We start from the raw sequence: 25,363 nt of genomic DNA on the forward strand, positions 1-25,363 counted from the left end.
ACACATCAACAGCTGACTGAACAACCACTCAATTCCAAATGAATGAGTGAGTCCAGACATCTCACTGTAACTTCAACAAGCAAACTACCTACAGAACATTATATGATCTCTGCTTGTTAAGGAGATAAATTCACACAAGAGCTACTCAGAGACATTTAACCATCAGACATGAAATTAGCGACCAAAGAGACAGAGAGAGAAGCTGTATCTGACTCACGTCATCTGATGTCTTCTTTCTATCATGGAGATGAAGTATCCATGTCATAACGTCCATTTGTAGCTGTTGGTCATCTTGTTTGTTAGTTAACAGAACATTATGGTTGCTGGTTAACCAGTCTGATATCATTAGCAACAATGACAAACAAGCTAACTCTCCTGGTTGTTTCTCCGGTTGCTTCTCTCTCCAGCCTCCCTGGCGGTGTCCTTCTGCTCCTCCGCTACATAGTCCAGATAATTTCTCCGTTTAGCTTAACAACAGTCCTTAAAAGTCCTTCCATGGATGTATAAAGAGTCCTTCAGGCTGCCACAACAAGCCAACTGTTGCATTGGCTAACGCAAGGAGCTATCTACTGCTGCTACTCTGCTTTACAGTGGAGAGAACTGAAGATGAAATCTGGAAACTATCATTGGACCAACACGATGTCAATATTGCATTCTGGTTGTTCATTGGTTAGGGAGGACATCCTCCCTTGGAGCGTCTTGGAGAGTGTCTTGGCCAATCATAGGTTAGCATGAAAAAAAATGAAGTACATTAAATTTATGTAAGAGATCCCGCCCTGCGGAGGACAGCAGGTACCCGTCCTCCTCTGTCCCCCACTCCCTCTCACTCTCCCACACTCCCCCCCCCACCACCACTTCACACAGACTGCTCTTTCTCCTCCTGCCCTGCAGGTGTCGCTGTTGAAGCATTTTAACCAGACTTTCAATGATGGATTTTTTTCCAAAGAAGAGAGAAAAAATATTTTATAAATAATACTGACATTTGGTAATGGTTTGTTTCAACCAGATATTCTTTTCTTATATTTTGATCTCCCTCTTGCCTCACAAAAAGTAAAGGAGGAGCAACCTCCTCTTCCTCTATGGACCAACCTCCACCAGTCCACAGTAAGGTCATTCCCTGTGATGAGGTCACAAGTAGACATTATTTTAAAGGGTCAAACTATAAAAGGTTGGAAACCGCTGGCCTACCAGATGTTTGTAAATACACAAATCTGATTTAGATTTCTCAAAAATGTACATGATCAGATCATGTACGCGTGCCACATAACCGTTAGTTCACCGTTAGAATCCAGCAGCAGACCTTTGTTGCATGTCGCCCTCCCATCTCTCTCTCTCTCATATCTACGCTGTCCTTGTAATAAAGGTATAAAATGCCCCAAAAACTATTAAAAAATGTACATGTTCTCATCTAAAATCATAATTATATCAACATGTTTCTGTTGATGCCTGCTTGGAAAGGAGTCATTTGGATCTTAGCATAATCTTAGCCATATAAAATAATCCTAATTCTCATTCAGCTAATTTGGTTCTTTGAATGGTGTTAGAGGAGCGATTTATCTTCTGTAAAGGTGAGCTCTTATTTTGTGATAAAGGCATCTCACTGTAATTAGAGTTGAAACCATGATCAGCACTCCTGATTGGTTGGGATTTCACTATGGCTACACATGACACTTTTATTCCTGCTGTTGTACAGTAGTTCATTTAAAGCTGAGGAACCTTAAACATACTCTAACTATGAAGTGAAACCTGACAAAATACATCATAAAGCAGATTTAATTGTATCATATTTCCAGCAAACTGAGTAAATTTACTCCAATTTAAAACAGATGTTTCAGTCCATATACACACAGTCAGTGAGTACATGTATATTTAATACAATTTAGTATTCAAATTTCATTATAATGTTATACCTAAGTGCCAAGTTTTGTTTTTTTAACAAAGTTTTAGTTAAGCTAATGTCTTTTTGCTCATACTATCCCATAGTACATGTACATGTAACTCTTTATAGGGAAAATGTTATTATGATGATTACACCAACAGACTGTAAATGTTTCTCAATAAGCTCTTAAAATTCTTGATCACATCGATGCAGATAAACTGAATAAGATTATTTTCAGCTGTTTGTTGCTCAGACAAACGACAGAATTAAAAAAAAAAAAAAAAAAAAATCAGGCTTCCTCAGACAGTAGTCTGCTTTCATGCAAATGAGCATCTCCAACAGCCACAAACACACACAGCTGTTTGAAACCGTCCGTTTATTGACAGTCAAATCTCTACAGATACATTATAAACATGCAGGAGCATGAATTCCCTTTACTGCAAGTCATGAGACATGTGGTCTGTGCTCTGTCAGCATCTGTTTTTATAGATGCGATCTGCATATAACGGAGTACATGAAATATTAATTCTGTGGTCACAGTCAAGCTAATATGATGTGAACACCATATGTACCTTGGAAACTGGGTTTGATCACCATTAACCCTGAGAACTGTCATGTCCAATCATTTTAAATGAATCTACATTCTTTGACAGGAAACTTAGAAGTAGAAAGAAAAGGAGAATTTCCAATAAGTTTGAATTCTTTAAACCTGTAAAGGTTTCTTCTTCTTCTTGAAGTATAGTATGAAAGGACACAAGATCCTGTTGTAAAAAAAAAAAAAAAAGTCACAGTTCACACATCTCCATTACTGATGCTGCATTTACATTCTGTGGGAAATATGGTACTAAAAAAACCTTCTTTTTGTGGCTCACATTGCCATATTTTCTTTGCTGTAAACCATGTACTTTTTTGACTTGAAAATGCATGTGTGTAAAAGAAAATTCCCACTGCATGTGAATGCAGCATAAATCAAGTCATGCTTTTAAAAAATCCCATTATTGCTACCCCCTCTTGTTACAAACTTTTCATTTACAGTTTCATTGAAATAAACAATTAAAAAAACACACACATTCACACTTTGAATGTTAAGCATAAAATGAAGGCTTATGAACACTTGAGCAAAGTTCAATCAACATAAATGATAATGGGACTAAATAAATCTATAATCTGGGGCAATAAATTAATTTCTATACATCAACAAAACCAATGTTAACAGTAACTGAAGCATAGAACTGGCAGCAAGTGGCAAATGCAATAACAATACAATACTAAACAGAGGAATTACTCAGTGCCTTTTTTCAACATTTACTCCCATTTCCACATGATTCAATTGTATATTCATGATTTACAACAACAACAGCATCACTAAACTGCTTTTAAAGTGAACTGAAGTAGTCACAGCTCTGACAGGTCACGAAATATACATCAGAGTTACAACAGTTGCTGTGAAGTCAGTCATTAGTTCCCACTGTCCTGATAGTGTTTCATATTTAAACTCGGAGGTTTTAAAGTAAAAAGAAATGAAGCTGAAGTCGTTTGACCAACAGATGGCAGTAGCAGCATTCATGCTTGAGAGACTGCTGGCGCTGGTGAAGGAGACTGGGAGGGGAAGAATGTCCATTGAGGCAAATCATTTACTTCCCATTGCATATTTACAGTACGACAGTTTAATATAACAAAGACTTTTTTTTTTTGTTTGATCTACTTCTCTATCATAGAGCTATTTCATTAGAAAATACAAAATAATTCAAAAGGAGAAAAATCCATCAAAAAACACTGAATCTAACAAAAAAGGAATCATTCAAGCCATCAATCAAAGTAGAAAAAAAACTCAATCTGATATTAAAACCTGACCAAGTAAACAAAGTTCATTTTGTTGTGGTGGAAACACGTACCTCTGTTCTTCTTTAAAATCAATCTTGTCAGTTTTTCTATGGTTTCCCTTCTACATAGGATCATCTGAGGATAAATGCCTAAAAAGCTACTTACAACTAACGGAAATTAAACATAAATAAACCTAAAAATGAACAGTTCACATAAAAAGTTGACTGTACTGAGAGGAGACCTTTTCTAACCTCTGTTTTCAGGTCAGAAGCAGGTAAAATGATGAGCAGTCTTCCCTTACTCCTTCTCCCAAAAGGAATCTTGTCAAGTGTTTGTGTGTGTGTGTGTGTGTGTGATGCTAGGGATCCCTTGTAGACGTGTGGGCACTGGTACTACTCCATAAACTTCCTAATCATGGCTGTCACGCTGTGTAACACACACACACACAAACACACCACTTCACAGATGAATGGAAAACAGGAGGTTGACATTATTCACGTATTCCCATCAAAGTGTGTATGACTAGACCAGAGCCCGGAAGGGGAAGGACAGCGCTGCTCCAATGGACAGACCCAGAGCCAAGAAGAAGGTCATCAGGGCTCCTGCAGTCTCAGCATCCTTTGGCTCCACTAACCTGATGAGAAAGCAGATGTCAGCTATGGAGTATTTAAAGCTGAGACCAGTCTGGTGCTTTCAGATGTCTCAGCCAAAAATCAGAAATCCCTGCTCTCACTTCATATCACGTAAATACACACTAAACATCTGTGATTCAACACAGTGAACATTCAGCCACCTTTGGAGTTTTTTTTTTTGTTTGTCAAAGTTATGTTACCATGGGACACACCTTGATGGTGCGTTCAAGGACACTCCAAGACCTGCGTTTTTAAACTATATACTTAAAAACCTTTCCACATATGATTGAAAAACATAAAAATCACTCTGCTTGTTTTTTTCCACAAAGAGTTCAATTAATTAGTTAAAAATTCTACTTCTCCCATTAAAAAAATCTTGCATATTGGACCGTGATCACGCTCCAAACTAGTTGTGATTTCACAAATCCTGCCGGTAGGTACATGCCTTAAACTGAGATTTAGTCAGAGCACGTCAGCAGATGAACGTGCAAACAAACTCCAGCTTCACTGTGCAGAACGATGTGTGTGCAAACATTCAAGAGACGGAGTGTAACTATTAATGCTGTTATCAAAATTATGAGCTTTGAGTGTTGATTTTACTACAATGAGATTTTAAGGCCTGTTTTATATACATTTACTAATCATTTACCTTTTTAATATTGTGGTTTTGTTACTTTGACTGATTTGATAGTTTTTTTTAGCAACATGTTTGTTTTTTGCAACTGTATGATACATTATGTTCCTTGGTTCGTATACACACAGTAGCACAATCCTGCTATGCTTGTTTATGATTAGATGAGCTTATTGACCTTAACTGGTATAAATAGCAGGAGGCGCTGCTGGCGTGCTGCTAAGTAAAGATTTATATCTACCATATATGGTGTGCTAGTATTGTTTGACTCAATACATTCTACTGAATGAAGGTCTGAAATAATAAAGTGTGCTGGAATCAAACTTATACCTCTGTCAGTATTGGTCTACACAGCTCTTTCTTAAAATTATTTGAATGTTCTGTAAATGAGATTCTCCCACACACCGGTCTTACAGGCGTGCATTAGACTACACACTGTTTAGCTCACCTTAAGAAAAACTCAGATGATGAGCAGTGGGCAAAAATATGTTGTCAAAGACATAATGTTGATCATTTCTTTCATGAAATCTAACAAAATCTAACAAAATAACAACACATAAAAACAGTGTTTTATGAAAGTGTACCCTGTAGTCTGATGTCAGTTAAGATGTAAAACAACATTATGTAACAGTTCCTGCTAAACAGGTTTGATTGTTCTGATATCAGACAGGTATTTAACTACTGACAGCTGTGGACAGATATGACTGTTGCTGCAGTTCTCATTAAGCAGTGATATTTACACTGGCTTTATTGTCACATGTACTCAGTGTGAGTGACCAACGTGTTTGGACTCACTGTGGTGCGTAGGACATGGAGAGACAGACGAAGTATCCGCTGGACAGAGAGAAAAGAACCATGATGGCAGCGAAAGCACCGTCGTGGGCGAAGTAAACAGGAAGGAAGGAGCGACTCTGGACATTGCAGAGCATCAGCAGAGGAATGAACACCACCCTGGAGACAACCAGCACCGGGAACAAACGGGACTCCTTACGAGGCTGGAGAGAGAGACAGAGACAGAGGGAATCAGGGGAGAGAAATGAGATTATGTAGAGTGTCAAGTGGATTTGGAACGGGTGAGAACATTAAAACAAATGAGTAGGAGATTAAAATACAAAAAGAAAAAAAAAAAAAGTATCTCCCATACAACACCTCACAAAGAGAACAAAGAGTCCTGTGTGTAGGAAAAAATTATTTTCTGTTGGAGGTTGGATAGAAAGTAGAAAGGGAGTGTCTGATAGTGTGGATGTGGGCCACAGGGATTTTCATATGTAGGCGTGGGAGCTGAGAAAACAAGAGTTGTGTGGGAGAGACGGGACCATCTGGCACAGGAAAACAACACAAATGTGGTGCAAGCAACTGACAGAGTAACTACCAGAGCCAGAGCCAAGTCCCCTATCACTGCATGCCCAGCAGCCAGTGTTTAATATTCCATTATTATTGTTCCAGTGGAGGAGGAGGGAGGTCATTTCCAGTAAGGACTCAGTCACTGAGTCACGTTCGCTCCAGCAGTTCAATGACTGCTCTCACCTTGGATTGGATTTCATATCTGTGGGTGTCTTAAGCAAATTAAGCCAATGTCCAGCGAGCATTACTGCTTCATGACAATATTGAATTTTTAAATGATTTTTTGCATCAATGGGATGAAGTAATAGTCACGTATTTAATTTACTCAATTTAATGAAACTGACATTTCTGTCTGTTATTTAATAAATAAACAGTTCTCAAATGATTTTCCAGAAAATTCATTAGATTAGGATCTACTATATTGATGTAGCAATAGAACACTGTATACTTAGTAAATGTAGAAAATAATGTATAAATAATGTATAAAATGTATAATTATGAAATATGAGTCCTAGTTGGGAGAAAAAAAAACAAACACTAACACTGATGATGATGATGATAATAATAATAATAATAATAATAACGGGCTTCCATATTATAAAGAAATCAAAGCAGGAAAAAAAAACTTTTTCCTACAACAAACTATAATTAACTTGTAAATTACTGGATAATTTTCCTTTTCAGGCCTCTAAAAAGTGTTCACATTGAACAAGGAAGAAAATCATTCTCAAAGCAAAAACACATAAAACCCTCACTGTGGTAGACCATGTCAAATTCCCTTTTTCCATATGCAAAATGGAAAATGCAAAATCCTCTGAATATGGCTGCAGAAATCCATCCTAAACCCAAACTGTGCTTACTTTCTGTAAGTGTTACTTAAGTAACACTGTATAAAGTTGCTACAGAAAATTATAGCAGGAAGTGATACACACCAAATTATCACTTTACAAATCTTCATGCAGTATAAATATTTGTCATAACTGACGTAGGTGAAACTCAGTCTTCTAACTGCTCTGTGCTCTCTCTTGTGCTGGTTATACATTACTTTTGCATTAGTTATCAGGCATGTGCTGTCAAACTGGATAGATTATTACACTGGAGGGTAAATGTAAATGAAGCAAACAAGTGCTGTAATACAATGCAGGCCTGGGCAGGAACAATATTACAGTGTAGTTTGGTTATGATGTCTGAAAATTTTTAATATTTCAGGAAATTAAGTCATGTACATTAATCACATCAACAAATGATCAGTTTCTGTGGCAGCAAACAGAATGCAGGAGAGACATTGCACTACTATGTTAAAAAACCAAAACAAAAAAATCTAATGAAAATCAAATACTCACCCAACGTATCAAGGTGGTAATTGTCCGACCAAGCCAGTCATTAATGTTGAAAATCAAGAAGCAGCACACTGAGATAAAGAAGCGCTCTGAGGAGAGAATAACCAACAAGATGAATAGGATATTACACCAGACTTCAGTAAGTGTGTTAAAGGCAGCAGAGATCTAATCAGTGAGGTGAACTAACTGACTCCGTCATACCCCATTTTCCTGGGAAAGATGTTCTGACATCTGCTGTGACAGCAGGGAAGACTGACAGAGTGACTGTGAACACAAATGTCACGCAGAACGCCATCACCCAGATCTTAAAATGAAAGGAAAAGAAAACTTTTTAAAACACTTTAAACTGCTTTTTTTCTCAAGTAGTTCTCAAGTCAGTCACAACTAACACATCACACAACATTTGGGTTTACCTTTTTAAAGACCTCTATGACCGAGGCCTTGGCTTGTCCCCTCTCGACCTGCTCCAGTGACAGGAAGGCCTGCTTGGTCCCATCTGGACTGTTGACCTCTGCCTCGGCTGGACTGCTGTCATTGGTTGTGCTGCTGGGCACGGAGCCATTAGCATGGCCGTTCAGCTTACCGTTTTCCACTGTGCTGCTCTCTGTAGTTGAATATATACAGTGCTGCTTGAAAGTTTGTGAAACCTTTAGAATGTTCTGTATTTCTACATGAATATGACCTAAAACATGATCAGAAATTTACACAAGTCCTAAAACTAGATGAAGGGAACCCAATTAAACAAATGAGACAAAAAACCTTTTCATTTATTTATTGAGGAAAATTATCCAATCTTCCATATTTGTGTGAGGCAAAAGTATGTGAACCCTTGCTTTAGGTAATTGGTGTGACCCCCCTTTGCAGCAATAACAACTAAACATTTCCAGTAACTGTTTATCAGCCCTGCACATCAGCTCGGAGGAATTTTAGCTCATTCCTCCTTACAGAACAGCCTCAACTCAGGGATGTTGGTGGGCCTCTTTGCATGAACTAAACTTAGCACAATAAGTAAGGAAATTTGTGTTTGGTAGATTATTTCTTTGTTGTAACAATGTTTCTTGGCAATAAATCTTATACTGCTGGAAAGCCTGTTTATTTCCCTTTTAAATGATGCCACATTTGTAAGGAACATGCATTTGTGGGATGAGCAGCAGAGCTGAGTATGTGGGTTGCGCCCATGAAAAAATTGCCAAATAGGTTATTCTGCCATTGACTCTTGTTTGGTGTTTGGTGATTGAAGTTTGAAGAAACAAGACATATTGGCAAATTAACAATTTATTCATTTAAGAAACAGGAGCCTCAGCAGCATGTGGAAGAACCATACAAAGCTACAACAGTCTGGCACCTCCGCATTTGTCGCAAGTCAGCCAACGTGGTTGTGTTGTTCACTCTGGCACTAACAGCACACCCAAGCTGATCCCACAAGTGTTCAATGGGATTGAGGTCACGACTGCTGGCAGGCCATTCCATCCTCTCCACTCCCAAATTCTGGAGGTAGTCTCTGATAAACCCCGCTCTGTGGGGGCGAGCGTTGTCATCTTGGAGGACAGAGTACGGTCCCAGACTGTGGAGAAATGGGATTGCCACTGGTTGCAGAATCTCATCTCGTTATCTCTCTGCATTGAGATTACCTCCAATGATGACAAGCCTCTTTTCCAGTGAGGGAGATGCCACCCCACACCATCACACTGCCTCCACCAAAAGATGTTACTCTATCAGTGCATCAATCAGCATAGCGTTCTCCACACTTTGACCCTACAATCCAACTGTCGTAGGCAAAATGTGGACTCATCGCTGAACATCACATTCCTCCACATGTTCAGGTTCAGGTTCCTGCCAATCAGGTACCAATGAGGCTCAAAACAAGAATCAATAGCAACAGCAAAATAAGCTGTTTGGCATTGGCAGAGAAGATTTGGCAAATTTTTCATGGGCGCAACCCACATACTCAGCTCTGCTGCTCATCCCACAAATGCATGTTCCTTGCAAATGTGGCACCATTTAAAAAGGGAAATAAACTGGCTTTTCAACGGTATAAGATTTATTGCCAAGAAGCATTGTTACAACAAAAAAATATCTACCAAACACAAATTTCCTTACTTTTTGTGCTAAGTTCACATGCTTCGGGTCCTTCCACAGCATTTCTTTAGGATTAAAGTCAGGACTTTGACTCGGCTATTCCAAAACATTATCTTTCTTCTGCTCTAACCATTCTTTGCTAGAACGACTTGTGTGTTTAGGGTCATTGTCTTACTGCATGACCTGCTTTCTGTTGAGTTTCAGTTCATAGACGGATACCTTGACATCTTGCTGTAGAATGTGCTGGCAAAACTGAGAACTCAGTTCTATCAATGATTGCAAGCCGTCCTGGTTCAGGAGCAGCAAAACAGGCCCAAACCATGATACTACCACCACCATGTTTCACAGATGGGTTAAGGTTCTTATGCTGGAATGTAGTGTTTGCTCCTCACCAAAAATAACGCTTCTCATTCAAGCCAAAAAGTTCAATTTTGGTCTCATCCATCCACAGAACATTTTTCCAATCACCTACTGGCTTATCCACGTGGTCTTGAGCGTACTATAGTAGGCAGCAATGTCCTATTTGGAGAGAAGTGGCTTTGTTCCTTGCAACTCTACAATGCACACCATTGATGTTCAATGTTCTCCTGATGATGGACTCATGAACATTGACTGTAGCCACTGCAAGAGATTCCTTTAGTTTCCTAGACGTTACCCTGGGGTTTCTTGTGGCCTCCCAGACTATTACACACCTTGCTCTTGATGTGATTTTTGTTGTTCGACCACTCCTGGGCAGGGTAACAATGGTGTTGGATGTCTTCAATTTGTACACAATCTGCCTGACAATCGACTGGTGGATTTCCCCTTCAAATAAATTGATAATCCTAGAGGTTCACATACTTTTGCCACGCACAAATGTGTAACGGTGGATCATTTTCCTCAATAAATAAATGAACAAGAGTACGGTTTTTGTCTCACTTGTTTAGCTGATGTCTCTTTATCAAGTTTTAGGACTTGAATGGAAATCTGATCATGTTTTAGGTCATATCTATGCAGATATATAGCAAATTATAAGGGGTTCAAATACTTTCAAGCAGCACTGAACAAATGACTTCCACTGTGCCATTTACAAGTAAAAATCCTCATTGTTCATGCTCATGCTCTTATGCTCATATGTGCTTGAAGGAAATATTTCAAATATGGTGTCTGGTTTAGTCAATGATTTGAGTAAGTGCGCCACTTTGGGCTTTTTAACATTCATGAAAAACACTGACAAAGAGTGTGAGTGTGTGTGTGGGCCTCTGTGTGTCTAACAGGCTCAGTCTTTGTCTAGGCACTGCCAGGACTCTAATTGAATAAACAGTGGGTAAACTGACTTAACAAGATAATGTTCCCCTGAACTGATTTCATTCAGCCAGACTATGAAGCACAGAATCATGAACTCAGTAGAAAAACCAGCAGAGGTTCACTCGCTCAGGCAAATGCTTGATGATCTTAATTCTACCAGTGTTAAAGAGCTTGCACTTCAGAATGAGGAGAAATGCTAAATTTACAGTGTCCCTGTGATGCCAACTTGAAGACAAATTACATTAAATCAGCAGGCATGAAAAGGAGTTTGTTGAAGCCTAAATCTCACCTGTCAGGGGTTCTGTGGTGCCCACCTCGTATTTGTTGTTTTTGTCAAGATAATACTGAGCAAAGTCCTGTGTGGAATCACCAGAAAGCACAAAATAAATACCTCTGTATACATGTTTAGACTAAGATAGAGTCAAATGGGATTCTAGTAGTAGTAGTAGTATGTAAGTATGTGCAATATTTTCCTGCTTAGATAAAAGTGAACAATTTAATCCACATTTAATTTAAATTCAATTTAAGACAGTTTTATACTTTGGCAACTCTATATGCCACCAAGAGGCGCCTGTTTCACTTTTGAAGATTTGATTATTGCAACCTTTTTTAACAATGTGCTAATATTGCTAGGTTTAAAATGCTATTTAGTTTGATTGGATTGTGGGTAATGTAGTCATGCAGAGCTGACCAGGCGGGACAGGAGCAGGTAGCTGAAGAGTGTCAACAGGGTCCCCACACATGGCGTGATGAAGTAACCCAACGCTGCCGTCTCAGAGTCTGCTTCACCTGAGAGACAAACACACAAGTAACTAAGAACTCTAATGATTTGTGTCCTCTGAAATGGAGCACAGTGTGGTGTCATGCTGCATTTGACTAGCTCTAGATCCATTTTGAACGTCCTTTGTTACTAGGCAACTGAGGGATTAGGCACCCACTAGTGGTGTTTTGTGTGTGAGTGTGGGTGGGCTCACTGGCTATGGCTAGCAGCATGGCGATGGCAGCGAAGGTCCCCGCGAGGCCCTGGCCGCTCATGAAGATGGCACTGTACTTCTGAGGCAGCAGTCCCACCAGACCAAACAGACTGCCTTGAAGCACGGCACCGAACGCTGGGAGAGGAGAGCTCATTAAATGTGACATTTTATCACTTAGACACACATGCTCACCTTTATCTGTCACTATCAGACTTCCTCTCACACACACACTCAGTAACTCTGACTTACAGTTGATGAACCAGATAGTAGCCATGGTGACGGAGAAGAAGCGGTCTTCCTCCATGGGCACTTTGACCAGCACTGCTGTGAGGATGAAGAGCAACAGCATAAAAACCAGGCTTCCTGCAACGCGCATTGCCTCCGATATCCTGAAACACAAACATCAGCATTATCACTGCAAATATTTGAAGCTGTATAAAATTGACACTTCAGTCAGAAATCCTCTCTATTTAGGCTGATTTAAATCAGTCAGGGTTAAAATGAGCTACCTCTGGTAGAGGATGGAGTTGAGCAGAGTGAAGAGCAGCAGGGGCAGCTGGGACAGCAGGGTCATCCAGTTGTTGAAGTAGTACTCTTTTTGGACTGCTGTGCCATTGTTCCATTCTGTTTTGTTTAGGCGCCCTTGGAAATACTACAAACCCAGAGGAAGCAAGACAGACATTACATTGTTGAGTTATCCTGCATGCTTCCATTTCATTTACATGTACACTACATTAACCAGTGATGGAAAATGAAGTAAATAAATCAATCAATATTATGATCAATCAATCTCTTTCAAATGTTAAAATTCTCAGGACAACTTTTCTTACTTCTTTGAGACAACCAGTTTACATTGTTTGAGAAAACTGATTCTGCTCAGCTCACCAGCAGAAGAAAGTTTTATTATTTGGAGAACTTGCCTCCACATAAAGACATTCACATATTCCTGTCGAACTCAACACAACTCCCAGAATCCTTGTCATGTGCGAGAAAAATATACTTCTACATTTTCCATCTCTTAGACAATAAAGTATATAACTTTAAAGCTACCACTAATCATTTTTTTTTATATTTAAAATGGGTCAAATGACTGTGTGTAACATGAGGAGTCACTCAGAGTGATGAACCCACAGAGAATTGTCACCCGACTCTGCAGTACCCCTCAGATCAATGGGGAGTTTTAGTGTCTTTCAACTCATTATTTGGTTTTTACGATCCTCAACTTTACTGTTTTAGTTCACTCTCACCACTCATCAACCCCGTTTCCTGATGCAGGAATATATCAAAGTTGTATTTATAGCTTGTCCCTAACGCCTTATTTAGACTGTCAGCCCAAATCCTTTTTTGGCACACTGAGATTGTATCCAGATTGATTTTAAAAAGTCTGGAGAGCAAAAAACCACATGAAATGTGAATTTTGCAAATTGGATCCAAGCCACATTTAGAGGTTGTTTGAAATGCGATTCTAATCAGATTTCTACAGACGTGTCTCAGTCTGGACACTCAGCTGCTCCAATCGGATTTCAAAGTGTCTTTTGCATCACTCGCAATGCGACACACGATGACAACGTCAAATCCAGAGTGACAGAGGTGCATCAGAGTGGCTGAGCAGAATCCATGCTGCTACTAGCAGAGCAGTATGGAGGACGACACAGAGAACAACAGTCCATGGACAGACAACTAAAATAAGGTCTGCTGGCACTTTGGGGGAATGATGGATCTCATTTCTCAGGCTTCCACATTGGAAACCCGCATCACCAACGTACGTAGTTACTGATGCCTATGTCGTTACCACAGCAACACATGCAGATAGGTTGGTGATGTCTGGACACACAAATCCAATCTGGTCACTTGCAAATAACAATGTGGACAGTCTGTCTTAAAGATCTGATTTGAGAAAGAAATCTGATTTGCCTGCAATCTGAAAAAGACAAAAGAGGCCCAAAAGAAAAAAAAAACAACAACTAATGCAGCTTTAATGTAGCCCAACTTAAAGCCAGTCCTCTAGCACTGTATCCTTGTATGTGCTATAATGATAATGTAATATGCAATCAAGCAATAATAAAATAATCCAAACTTGTAATGTTGCTGTAAAGTATCCACAAAGGAGATGAAGGCACTGTAGCTAGGGCTGGTTAATATATCAATATTATATCGATACTGTGATATGAGACTAGATATCATCTTAGATTTTGGATATCGTAATATCATAATATGGCAAGTGCTGTCTTTTCCTTTATCCACTTACTCATTACATCCACATTACTGATGATAATCAAAAATCTAAACTCATTGTGTAAATATTTTGTGAAAGCACTCACAGTCATCCCTACAATATTATTGCAATATCGATATCATGGTATTTGGTCAAAAATATTGCGATATTTGATTCTGTCCATATCATCCAGCCCTAACTGCAGCTAAGAGGAATACTAATCTTACAATCTGACTTATTATTCATTAGCAGCCAAGAAACTGGTACATACACACATTGGTACATGGCTCTCTGGCACTCATTACACTGGCCTTCTGTCAACATTAAGCAACATTTTCATGATAGAGGCTGTGTGGGTGGCTGATTAGAACAGAGCTCCAGATAATCTAGTGAAGATAACACATCACAATACCACTAATAATACAGCTCTCTTTTGGGTTGTTGCTTGAGGCAAACTGTTGTGATGCTGGTCACTCTTACAACTCTGTGCTCTCAGTATCAGCAAGCAGCTGAAAATCGCTCTGACTGAAGAGTAAATGCTTTCAGCAGGAATCGAAGTGCTCGCAAGGCACTGGAAGAGATGCAGGTAACGTGTGTGATAAGAAGTTTCACATGTGTACACATGCAGTAACCCACATGGTTAAAGTCATATGACAGACTGTGTGGATTTATGGGTTCCTATGGGTCATGACATTTTAATACCCTACACACAGACTGCAGAACATGCAAGACATCTACAAATCACTTAAACCACTCGCTACATAATGCCAATTTGACTGATCCAATCCATCGTGTTTACCTTAGTTTCATTCTGTAGATCCACTAGACATTTTCTTTAATGATGTAAACAGCTTTCTGTCCATAAACACTGTTAATTTCCCACTAAGACCACTGACATCCGTCCAGCATAAAAGGCTTCAGATAAAAGGCTTTTACAAAGATCTGACTGGAAAATTATGAAATATTACCATCTTATTGAGTTTATAGGTTTTAATGCACTAAAACACTTCAGCAGAGGAGCAGATAATGTGTCAGAAGCCTCTGATGGAAGTAATTGCCATGTTTTTACCAATGAAGCAGTCATGAAGAAGTTCCATGGTAGCAGCGTTCCCAGGCCCAGAATGAAGAATATTATTCCCACCAAGCAGCCCCTGTAGGTGAGAAGTAACGGGTGTTGTTTGAAAAAGGGTTACCAGTATACAACTAGGTGCTGCCTACTTAAAATTGATGGAACTTGAAGTTATAATCCTGGAGATACTATTTATGGTCAGAAATTTTTCAGCAACAGCCATTTGATGTATTTTCTTTCTGTAGATACCTCTAGATAATAGTTTTCAGTTGTGGTGGAGTCCGCCATTGAGCTGGATTCAAATTGCCTTCATACACACAGGAACCAGAGTACACAGTATACCAGAGTTTTTAATCTGGTGTTGGGTTTTAAGAAAATGAAAATCATTTCAATTGTCACATCATTGCCTGTTAGCAACAACCTGTTTCAGAAACTACACAGAAGCTGTGGTCGAGAGAAACTGTGGTTGAGAGTAAATATTGGGAAGTGAGAGTTTCTTGTTTCCATTTCATTGTTTCCAGTTCAACTCACCGGTCCGGAGGAGCGTCTCTGCATCTCTTCATCCTGATGTAGGAGGTTCAAGTGAAACTACAACAACAGAAGGGAGGAAAAGTCAGCTGCACCTCCAAAGATTACGGAGCATGTATTTTGTTTTCTAGACACTCTTCTGCCAAGGTTTTCCTACTTAGTCACGCAGGAATCCATTTACATTCTGGCAAGAGGCTGCGAGGGGCTGTCCAAACCTGCCTCCAAAGAAGCACTAGAGTAGCTACAGTGGTGTGATGTGTTGGAGAATCATGGATGTCAGATAAAGAAGAGCAATAGAATGAACTAATTACTACAACAACGTGTAGTTTAACGTGAATATGCCACTACACATGGCAGGAGTCTACTATATGTCCAATCAAATGACCTGACTAAGTGCAGTATCAATGATTTTCCGCTGAAGCTTTGACACTGGAACCAGCACCCTAAGGCTGGGAACAAACTCGGTTCCTCTTTAATGTGTACATTAGTCAAGAATCTGATAGTTCGCTTCTTTGTGTTTTTGACTCACTAACTGGCAAAGCTTTTTCCTCCACTAACAACATTGCCACTGGCAGTATAGGGTATTGCTGCTCTGCTTGTTTTGACTTGTTGGGAGGATCTAACTAGACAAATAATGGAGCTCGACTCACATTTGTCCTACTTTAGGAGTCAGCACTAATTCCTAAAAATACAGGAGGAGGATGTGATCTAACCACCTCCTTTTTTTTCACTGACTCCACTGTTTTGTTTTGCACAAAGGTTTTTGGTTTCCATTTGTTTGTCAGCGTTTGGTTACAGGACTACTTCACTAAACTTGCCAATCGACACCAGTGTTTCTACAAAAGCAGGTGTAGCACAGACGTTGGTAACCGGATACAAAAAACAGCTGCGTCATTCTTAGAGGGCATTACAATAGCACATACTCACAATTCAGTTAAGTCAACATCACTCAGACGGTGAATGTCCATGGATCACAGGGTTAGTGCACTGTGGAGCTTTGCCTCTGACTGTAACTAAGCTAAAATAAAAGCCTGTTTTCTCCCAGGTGAAATAGCAACTCATTACTTGACTGGACACGTTTTTTCTTCCCCTTGACAAGTAATCAGCTTGGTCAAAAGTCATTACAATCTAACTTGAAAGCATGTTTTAGGCAACAGAGCAGAACTAATCAGAGCCAGCAAGTAAATCATGGACTAAAATGATGTGGACATACCTCACAGAAAAATCAAAGTATGTGTTAGGAGTATTTTTATATTGAACACAGATTATGAAAGTGATAAACATAATGGGAAAGGATAAGACAGTAACAGTGTTTGGCTACAATTTAATTATAACTGACTGCTTGCTGCTTCAAAGCTCTCCTATTAAAAGCTCTATTCCTCTGAAAAAAAATGAAAGGAAAACAGCATGAAGGGCAAGAGTTGGAGAGTTAATATCATAGTGTCCTCTGTGCAGTCTGTGTTCTGGCCAGAAACATTCTGTCTCTAATTGAAACCAGTCAAACCACTCTAGTTATTTATACTGATTTGTTATTTGCTTTGGTCTCAGACGTCATTCTGTGCATTTTTAAAATATGAGGTTGTGGAAAAAACAGACAAAAACAGTAACAAAAGTTCCTCACGGGTTAACTGTGACAACACGAATGTCAGCTGGTATAATTCCACTCAGAGCCTGATATAAGCTACTTAAAATATGTTTATGACCAGAAGTGTCCGTCCTTATGAAACACAGTTGCACTACATTTAAGTCGCATTTTTAACTGGATTTGTAGGTGAGTGGTTCCTCACGATTAGTACGAAAGTAATCAATCTTTTGGACATAAAATGATTACTATCAATAGTGTACAGATCTTTGTCACCAAATTTTTGTAACTACAAAATAACTGTGTGTGAACTTGTTGTACGATAGGTTCATGGTTTTTCAAGTCAGTCTGTAACTTTGGAAGATAACCCCTTGATTTGCCTAACTCAGACTGCTGAAGCCTCACATTAGCTCTGGCTTGTAAAAACAATGGAAACAAAAAAGGAACAGGGCTAAGAATGAAACTTACATTTTAAAAAAGGCAGAACTTCTCCCAGCATTGAATCGTACAAATCTTTACTCATTCACATTCTTTCTTTCCACCCCCCCCCCCCCCCCCCCCCCCATCACTAGCAACATGTACAGGGCAGACAGGATAAGTAGCCTCATTGTTTCATGTGAAAGACAACTCCCACGTCATTGAGACAAACACGCTAAACGTGAGAAAACTCTGAAGTGGGATTTTATAAAACACATTTGCATTTGTAGGCACCTAACTCATTACACTCTTCAGATGTTGATCCACTTCAAATGCAGCATCTCTAAAGAAATGTTTACACACAGAATCTTTAATGTGGGGACAATCTCTGTTAAAGTCATATTAATTATAGTTTAAGGGTTTTTGTCAGCATAAACAGTAGGTGTAATGACACCACTGCTGTGCAGCAGACAGTGGTTGTTTAGCTTGAGGGCTCCTAGGAAGGTATTTAGGTGAGAGATGGGAAAGCATGAAGCATAAACAGCAACCAAAACACAAGGCTGAAAATGCAGAAACACTATTTGTGTGTCTCTTTTCATTAAGGATTTTTCCATAATGAAAAGAGACACACAAAATGCTCATTTGTCTCCAGACAGCCAACTTCTTTCATTCAATCTTGCTCAACCCACTCTAATTTGTACTTTCCAATGCAGAGTCATTTGCTTAAGTAACATACGCACAGCTATTTTTTTCAGTGCCAGAAATCACTCTCTCTTAAAAGAGCCTGTTTTTGGTGGGTGTTTCCACTGACAGTATATCAAACTGTTCCTCCCGTGTTAAGATGCAGGGGAGCAACATGAAGACTGCAGAAACAAACACCATATTCACAAAGCCAGATTTCTTTAGTTTCTTCCAAACAAAAACTTGTTTTAAGTTGATCTTCAGACATTCTTTGATTCTGTCTGTAGAGTATCTCAAAATAAAAAAAGCTTTAAAGACATCTCATTTCTTGAAAAACATTATGGACAACATAGCTAAATGATTTAAAGTGGTTTGAACATTGCTTATTCCCTTTTTAAAGTTATACTTATTTATTTTTCTCTCTTAATTTCTGTATTATGCATCTTTTACACTGTACAGTTTTATTTCTGCTTGTGTTTTTGTGATTATTTTAGTTTTTTCTCCAATACTCCCTGTACAGTTGTTTGTATTGTAATATTACTGCAGAGGCATCTCACTGGTAGCTGTCACTTTTTGAGCCAGGCCTTGCTGAACAATTATCCATGCTAAATCTTCTGTCTACACACACGCTCACACCCTTTATCACAACTTCCAGAGACCAACAGGCGGCTGCTTGTGAGTCTATACATTTAAAATGGCAATATTTGACTATGAAAAGGTTAGAATTGGGAAATTGTCAAAGATATTATGGGAAATTAATAAAAACAGCCATAGTTCAGTAAAGGATAGGTTCACAATTATCTATAAGTGTCGTAAACAACAGTCAGGTGCCCATAAGGACCAATGAAACAGGCTTTGCTTGCTGTAATGATTCCTCCTGACTTTTAGAAGATCCATTCTTAATGTGCTTTCAGCTCTAGTGTTGTGCAAAAATATATTCAAAAGTTCATCTAAAACTTACATGAATCCTCATACGTTCAAATTAGTCAAGTCAATTGAAAGTTTAAGTCTTTTTAGTATAACATTCCCTCTGAGTGTTTCCCTGTTGAGCAGCAATGAAAGGATAGTAGTAAAACGACTGCACTTAAGTTTACTGATTTGGAAGGCTGAAGCCTCATGTAAGCTTTAGATAAACTTGAATACTTTTTTTTGCACAAACAGAGGACTGTGCATTTTCATTTACATTGAAAGCACATCAAGAACTGATATTTTAACAGATAGTATGAACAGGAGGAATGATTACAGCAAGAAAAAACCTGTTCCTATGTTCATATGAGCACCTGACCATTGCAAATTGAAAACCTATCCTTTAAAGTAGAAGTGGTCAAGGAAGGTTAACAGAAAGTGGACATGTAACAAAAAAAAATGTATTACAAATCTATGTATCAAGACCTCGGTACCTTCTACTTGCTGCTTGTGTTCCCAGTGATAAACAGTTCCTCGCCTTACCTGTTAACCCTTAAAAAGCTGTGTTTCACTCCTGAGTCACAAGAGATTAAGGCTCCCTTCCATAATCCAGACTGAGTCGCACAGAACATGTGTTCATCTGTGGCAGGGACCATATCGCTCCTAACACCAGGAAAATACATGTGTAGTAAATAGGAACAGTATCAATTCCCTGCTGTTGAGTAAAGTGTAGCCTACAATGTAGATCCAAACAATAGATGTATTGGTCCAAACAGGCGTACTGTAACGCCAAATAGAGTGATTTAATTGTTTCACTGTGTAGGTTATTTAAGACAAAACAGACTGATTTTTCCCGGGCAACTGCGTCCCTAACAGCTGTGGTTAAACACCATATAATTAAATGTGAATGGCAAAATCATATTCAAGGAAATGTCGTAAAATATTATCTTCATTAAACCATGTGGAACCATGTTTTATCAGGACATAGCTAACTTAACGATACACTTGTTATGGTATTATATTACAAAACTATTACTGAATGAAACTATTGATAACATATACAATCTGGTGTTAATTTTAAAAACCCTGTAAGTTAGTAAATGGTATTTTACAATCAATGACATCCATATTTCAAGTCTGCAAGAGACAGAGGAGCAAACCAGAGACGCTTTTTTGTTTCATCACTCAACCGACAGTGACGTAAACACCACTTCTTCCTTAAAAAACGACTAAAACATTTCCATATAAAACACAATGTTGCCATCTATTAACATGAGTGCTAGCTAACGTGATGTAGGAATGTGACAGACTCACCTTGGAAAAATGCTGGTCTCGTCACTGTATTTTCATAATGCTCCCACCGTCGATTCAAGTAATTTAAACATATCCAAACGGTCCAATATGATTCACTGGGAGACTAATTTTAACCGATGTGTGTGTTCGTCGTTCATGCACGTGGCGGCAGGATATACAAATGGCTACGGTAGTTCATGGCTCTGTACGCTTTTTCTAACTGTCAGCTAGTATAGGCTGCTACACGTTACGGAACCTCCACAAAAAAAGGTAGTACTTCCGGTGCCCTGTTAAACATGTGTTTCGTCACATTATGTTTCGTCTTCGCGGGCATCTGACAGAAGACTGGCGGGCAAAACAGCCCCTTCCCCACTCTGTATGATTGTACACAACAACCTACAGATGAGATGTTGTGAGGTGTGTAAATTGGTTGGAAACACTTGCTTAATTCTTTAACTGAGTATTTCCATGTTATGCTACTCTCTAGGCTACTTCTACTCCACTACATTTTAAATGAAAATATTGTAGGCTACTTGTAACTCACTAGATGGTTTGTTACACGCCTAAATAAAACTAGTATCATTAAAATGCTTCTTACATGTTAATAGATCAGTAATAATCAGTAATATAGTAATATATCAAAACACTCTGAAAGGGTCCATTCTGAGTTTTATTGTATATTATAGATGTACCTCTTTTATTTAGGTAGTCGTTGGACATTGATATGTAACATTAAACACAAAAACATGAAACAGTAATCAGTAAATAAAGGGATTTATTAGCTGATCATCAAGAAAAAAAGCTTCTTGCACACCACAAAGTCTTAGTGACAGGTTCCTATATAACAATCATTTTTAAATGACAGTTAATCATATTTTAATCAGTTATATTTGCAATAATTCTAAAAAACTGTCATGTTTGTTCAAAGCGTTGAATGTGGAGTACAGGCAATATAATGCAAATATCATGATACCTGCCAAGTTATGCTGTAAACTGTAAGGGTAATTTCACTGCACTTACAGGAGTTAATACACCATATGTATCAACTTACTTGCTACTAGGAAGGCACCTCCAGGAAAGTGTCACAATGTGCCTGTTGCATTTCTTGTGAATTATTTACCACAATACTAATTCTCAAGCCTCTATTCATAGTTTACCAGGCCTACAGCACAAGGACATGAAGTGTTGCATGAAACCATCTTACACATAACTTCCTGTGGTAGCACACTCTGGTGATAGCGGATGTTGCCACCATAGCAGAGATGTTATATAAGTAAAACTGAACTATTTTTAAATAATGGGAAGATGATTCATATTGATTACAGACTGGCAATTGTTTTCTGATGCAACCACCGAAGTACTAGTGTTTAATGCCCTCTGCTGGTACAATTTTGAACTGAATTTATCAGCACTGTGCAGTGGTAATAATGTATATTTGATGGCATCTATGTGTGAATGTATTATCTTATAGGATTGATTAGCCCAGTGGCATCACATTACTGTTGAGATGTCCCAGATGTGATAGATTGAAAGAGATGATCTTATAAAAACTCTAAAAGTAATTTTTAATGTTATTTGAATTTTCTGATGCATACAAAATGCACCACCAAACACTTAAAGAAACTTTCTTAACATAAAATCCACAAAAAGAGACACCGGATGGCAGGTGAGCTTTAAGAATTAAAAAAAAGAATTTGTCATTAAAGCACTGTGTTTCACAGTGGAAACCGAGTTTCTGAAAAACTGAAATTTCACACCATTGGATATATTAAGTATCATGTTTATAAGCACATCAAATTTTGAATACTACTGTGGTAACGAGATATCAGATAAATCATATGGTTTAGACTGTGGTAGAAGTATAAAGGTAGTAGCCCACAAACACCCCACATTTATAAATACTACTCAGGTGCATGAAAAATGAGGAAAGGGCTCGCTGCACACCAATAACCCTTGGTTCTTTAACAGTTTTCACAGCAGACGTTTTAATTTGCCGCAGATGGAAAAGTGCAGGTGTAAGTAATAGCACTGACGATGTGTCTGTTACATCATGTTTCCAGTTAAGCCCTTCCAGTGAGCCAGCATGGGCATTGCCAGGAACCCAGAACTGGCTGACCTGAATGGAATGCAGCCATCATTAACATTATTAATTATACCTGTGCTTTTTCTGTTTTACATGTCAAAATGTCTGCTATGAGAAAGGTCTATAGCTGTTTATATACAGTTAATGGTCTAGAGCAGTTAGCATAAATTAGCTAAGAGTTTATCAAAATAGTTAAATAGTGAACCTAATGGTAAATGTGTTTTCAGTTTATTCTGTGTAAAAAAATACTGCAGTTAGCTAGTCAAAATGTGGTAGCATTAACCATATTTTAAGCATAAGCTTGCCACTGTAAAGTTAGGTAGAGCCTGATACTCATGCACTGACATTTTAGGGGTAATGGTGGGCTCATATTGGAGGCTGAAAAATATATCATGTTTGTATCTGCCACAAAATTTGTAGCTTTGAAGCTAATGGTAAGCTAACTAGTTAGCTCAAGTTTTTATGCAACCATTGGTGAGGTGAGTACAGCTGTACAGTGCTGTTGCTGTGATTATGGTATGGCTTTAGCTATGGTATTGGTTGCGACTGTTCTGATTACCAAGACTGACACATACATTGTATCTATGTGCAGGTGCAGTAAACTACATGAGAAGTGAGTAAATGGTTGAGTTTGTCCAGCCTTGTGGTTAAGCTATTTATGAACTCCTGGTGTATTGGTTACACCTGTCATATCTAAAGGAAGTAATCATTTCAAATCCTTGCATGGCATTACAAAGTTTTCTTTGCTAACGTTACTGTCTAAGGAGCTGTAAACAGTGGTCACACACAAACACAGTCACAAGTGATGTTTTCAGCACTCAACCAGATCAAAGGGAATGCCAACTTGTGCTGTGGTCATAAAAAGTGGTTAGCAGCTGTCATAACTCGGCTTTCCTTAAAACTCATCTCTGAACTAACTTAAAGCTTCTTGGTATTTATTTAAACATGTTCTGCTGGTGGAACTACAGCTAACTTGTATTGTAATACAACTTTCCCTTTCTGCATGCATCACTGTGCATGCACTTTTGTGGTGAGGCCAGGGCATTCAGCAAGTGAATATTTCAATCACTAGATGGCAGCAAAAGCTGAATTTTCAACTGTTGTAATTTCTCACTCTCTGAAGAGGATAAAACTCACACTAAGTTGTTCTTTATACTACAAGTGTTGCTGGAGTTTTGTCCTCTGCAGACTATTCCCCTTCTCGATGCACCTTGGAAGTAGGTAAATTTTGCCTGAAATCGCCAATCTGATTTCTCACTTGGTAAAACACAAATATTGCATTTTGCCCTGAATCAAACATGACAGAAAATGGCTTTATAAATAGATATAGATAAGCTAAAGCACCGGATGCCCAAATGAAAGGTCTATGTCCAGTATACTGGCACAGACTGATGAGCTGATTGAGGGCAGCTGCGACAGCACATCTCACATACAAGGAGGCAGCCAGGAACCGCTGGTGGATCTATAACAGACACAGGGGTTAATACTAAGAAACATTGGAAGACTTAGGCTAGTTGTGACAGCCTATTACTTTTTTTTACTTTTGTTTGAAAGATAGGTTTGTTGAAGTATACCTGATTAATTAAAATGTGTAATAATACAGTCTGCAGGTCCTCTGCTGAGGTTTCTGGTGGAACAGTGGAGAATAGCAACCAAGGGACACAGAGCCATACTGTGATGGAAAACTTAACAGGCTCAATAACCATAAAGAAGAACTGGAATTAAACAGACACACAGAGTGAACACAGGAACCCAAAAGAACAAAAACACACAAGTCCATGACAAGCTCCACATTATTAACAGATGAAAATGCGAACACATGCTTCTGGCACTATCTTGAACAAAATGGGAAAGTGTGTAGTTATACAGTGAAAGGGCATGTCTCTATAATACTTCAATTTCAAGCTGGCAGACAGGAGACAGCACTCTTCTGTAGCTGCTACTACTGGAGTCCAATGTTGTGTTTCTGGAAGCAATACATAACCTTAATGGAGCCTGGCTGCTAAAAATCACAACAGATTCGAACATAATATTGTATATTCTTGTGTAAAAACACTAAATACCCGATTATTAAAACAGTTTGTATTTGAAAGACAAAGAATGAGAGCCTTGAAAACTAAAAATCCAAATAAGGGCTCCATTAAACCGGGAAAAGATGTATTTCATCGTAGAGCCTAACACTGAGCATTAAGTGTTTAACTGGAGTTTGTAATATACACACATCTGTATTATAAACATAGTGGAACAGAATGGGCCTCCATAGACTTTATTGCATTATTTAACCCATACTACAGCATATAAACTGTACATCATGATAAAGTTATGTACAGTTTTACAAAGTCATAGCTATTGTATTAGTAGCATTAAAACTGTAGAGGTAAATAAGTACCATTTCAGGAATAGCTGATTAAATATGGAAGCTTTATAAAAAATACAGGAAACTACTGTACATAAAATTACGCACATATGCATGTATGAACAGTATATGTAGCATAAATGGGTTTTATGTTAAGTTAAGGATCTCCTCCAAGCATGTTTTAGGACCATAGGCTGTAAAAGATATGGGTGTAGCCACTGTGATGTCACCCACTGGTTTCTG

General features: G+C 38.6%; 1 protein-coding gene across 2 annotated transcripts; it reads right to left on the reverse strand.

Moving 5' to 3' along the window:
• Positions 1-2,238: 2,238 nt before the first annotated feature.
• On the reverse strand, positions 2,239-20,903 carry LOC122973562 (equilibrative nucleoside transporter 2). Of its 2 annotated transcripts, XM_044341193.1 has the most exons (14): positions 20,703-20,903; positions 19,932-20,051; positions 15,806-15,862; positions 15,275-15,356; positions 12,500-12,642; positions 12,240-12,379; positions 11,991-12,125; positions 11,708-11,805; positions 11,306-11,372; positions 8,064-8,254; positions 7,852-7,954; positions 7,654-7,739; positions 5,762-5,961; positions 2,239-4,337 (listed from the first exon to the last, which is right to left on the reverse strand). In XM_044341193.1, exons 3-14 carry the CDS (start codon positions 15,835-15,837, stop codon positions 4,226-4,228), a joined length of 1,389 nt encoding a protein of 462 aa, XP_044197128.1. In that variant the 5' UTR covers positions 15,838-15,862; positions 19,932-20,051; positions 20,703-20,903; the 3' UTR covers positions 2,239-4,225. The 2 variants fall into 2 exon arrangements, with proteins under 2 accessions (XP_044197128.1, XP_044197127.1); XM_044341192.1 differs by lacking the exon at positions 19,932-20,051 and having other exon boundaries at positions 20,703-20,902.
• Between the last annotated feature and the right edge of the window lie 4,460 nt (positions 20,904-25,363).

The sequence above is a fragment of the Thunnus albacares genome, chromosome 22, assembly GCF_914725855.1.
Source record: "Thunnus albacares chromosome 22, fThuAlb1.1, whole genome shotgun sequence".
Lineage (NCBI taxonomy): Eukaryota > Metazoa > Chordata > Actinopteri > Scombriformes > Scombridae > Thunnus > Thunnus albacares.